The sequence below is a fragment of the Protobothrops mucrosquamatus genome, unplaced genomic scaffold (assembly GCF_001527695.2).
Source record: "Protobothrops mucrosquamatus isolate PMUCROS unplaced genomic scaffold, P.Mucros_1.0 scaffold3008, whole genome shotgun sequence".
Taxonomy (NCBI): domain Eukaryota; kingdom Metazoa; phylum Chordata; class Lepidosauria; order Squamata; family Viperidae; genus Protobothrops; species Protobothrops mucrosquamatus.
The window spans coordinates 45,064-46,849 of record NW_015389024.1 but is presented as its reverse complement, the minus strand read 5'-3'; the positions used below and the strand labels follow the sequence as shown (position 1 = coordinate 46,849).

Here is a 1,786-nt window from a genome sequence, read left to right as displayed (position 1 = left end):
CCCCCCCCACTCCCACCCCCGGGCCAGCCCCTCCAAACTCACAAAATCGCCTACGCAATTGAAATTCTCTCTCCTATCTGAGCACAAAAGAAAAAAAGCCTCCACGTCTGTGTCTTCCGTGGAATGGGCTGATCTCCTGATGTGGGGTGCTTCCTTTTCTTGGAGACGCCCCCCCCCCATAGCCAGCGGCTTCGAGGAGCTACAGAGAGCCATAAAGGAGCCCCACACCTGCTGGGAGAAGGTCAGCAACCCCAGGGGACCTTCTCAGCAGACGCCCACCCAGCCCCTGCGGAGAAGCGTCCCTGGGGCTCCGGCCATGAGCGCCTCTGAGCCACAGCGCTGTGCCACTTTCCCACGCTGGAGATCAGCCTTACATCCCAGCCACCAGCCACGGCCTCCGTCCCTAATTGTCCATGGGAGATTCCCCATCACCAGTTCATGGTGGTCCCAAAGGTGCTTTTTCCCCCCCCAAAAGGCAGCTGGACATCCTTGGTTTTTCCTTGAAGACATTTCACTTCTCATCTAAGAAGCTTCTTCAGTTCTGGCTGAATAGGGGAGGGGTTGAATGGAAGGAGCGCTCTCAGGAAGAGTGCAAATACCCAGATGACTGCAAGGAATATGAATCCTTCCAGTATCTCAGGGGCTGCCCCAAAGAAGAGGGAGTCAAGCTATTCTCCAAAGCCCCTGAAGGCAGGACAAGAAGCAACGGGTGGAAACTCATCAAGGAGAGAAGCAACTTAGAACTAAGGAGAAACTTCCTGACTGTGAGGACAATTAACCAGTGGAACAACCTGCCTCCAGAAGCGGTGAATGCTCCAACACTGGAGGTTTTTAAGAAGAGACTGGACAGCCATTTGTCTGAAATGGTCTAGGGTTTCCTGCCTGAGCAGGGGGTTGGACTAGATGACCTCCAAGGTCCCTTCCAACTTTATTATTATTATTATTATTATTATTATTATTATTATTATTATTATTATTATTATTATTATTATTATTATTATTATTATTATTATTATGGATCATCGTATAGTCAGCCATTATTATTATTATTATTATTATTATTATTATTATTATTATTATGGATCATCGCACAGCCATTATTATTATTATTAATTATTAATTATTATTATTATTATTATTATTATTATTATTATTCCATTCCCCACCATTCAGTCAGAACTGAAGAAGCCTCTTGGATGAGAAGCGAAACGTCCGGAAAAAGAAAGAAAGTTGAGTTCTCCCCACCACAACCGGCTGCAATTGGTTGCTGAATAAACCCATTTTCTGGATTCAGCCAAAGGCGCTTTTTCCAAAGGGAGCTGGACTTTCTCACAGGTCTCCTCAAAAACATTCCGCTTCTTGCCGTTCAAGAGGCTGAACTGAACTTTGAAAGCTGAACTTTGAGAATTGAAGAAGCTGCTTGGATGAGAAGTAAAAAGTTTTCAAAGAAAAAAACCCCCAAGAACGTCCAGTTGTCTTTTAGAAAAAGCCCCTTTGGGACAGCCGTGACCTGGGTCAGGGGTCCCCCGGCAGCAGCAGTGGCGGCAGGGGGGAGGAGAGGGGGCGGTTTCGCGCGTGTGCCCACCGCTTGTACAAATGGAGTTTTGCACACACGCGCTTGCCCACCGCTTATGCGCCCTGGTTTTTGGCAGGCTGCTGCTCAGAACTGGACCAGAGATTGGGGACCCCCGACCGGAGTGATGGGGGGCTCCGTAGACATTGAACTACAAAGTTACTCAATGGGTAACTCTGCAAGAGAGGCCTCGTTCGATGCAAAAACTGCCAT

The 1,786-nt window shown here is 47.7% G+C and overlaps 1 protein-coding gene across 1 annotated transcript in view; it reads right to left on the bottom strand.

Annotated features, from left to right (window-relative positions):
- TMEM249 (transmembrane protein 249) overlaps window positions 1-1,786 on the bottom strand; it is an 8,457-nt gene extending 6,671 nt beyond the window's left edge. Inside the window, exons 1-2 of the mRNA XM_015826215.1 lie at window positions 1,737-1,786; window positions 1,334-1,416 (exon numbers count right to left, since the gene is read on the bottom strand). Coding sequence (XP_015681701.1) covers window positions 1,334-1,416; window positions 1,737-1,786 — 133 coding nt within the window. The remainder of the gene's footprint in view (window positions 1-1,333; window positions 1,417-1,736) is intronic.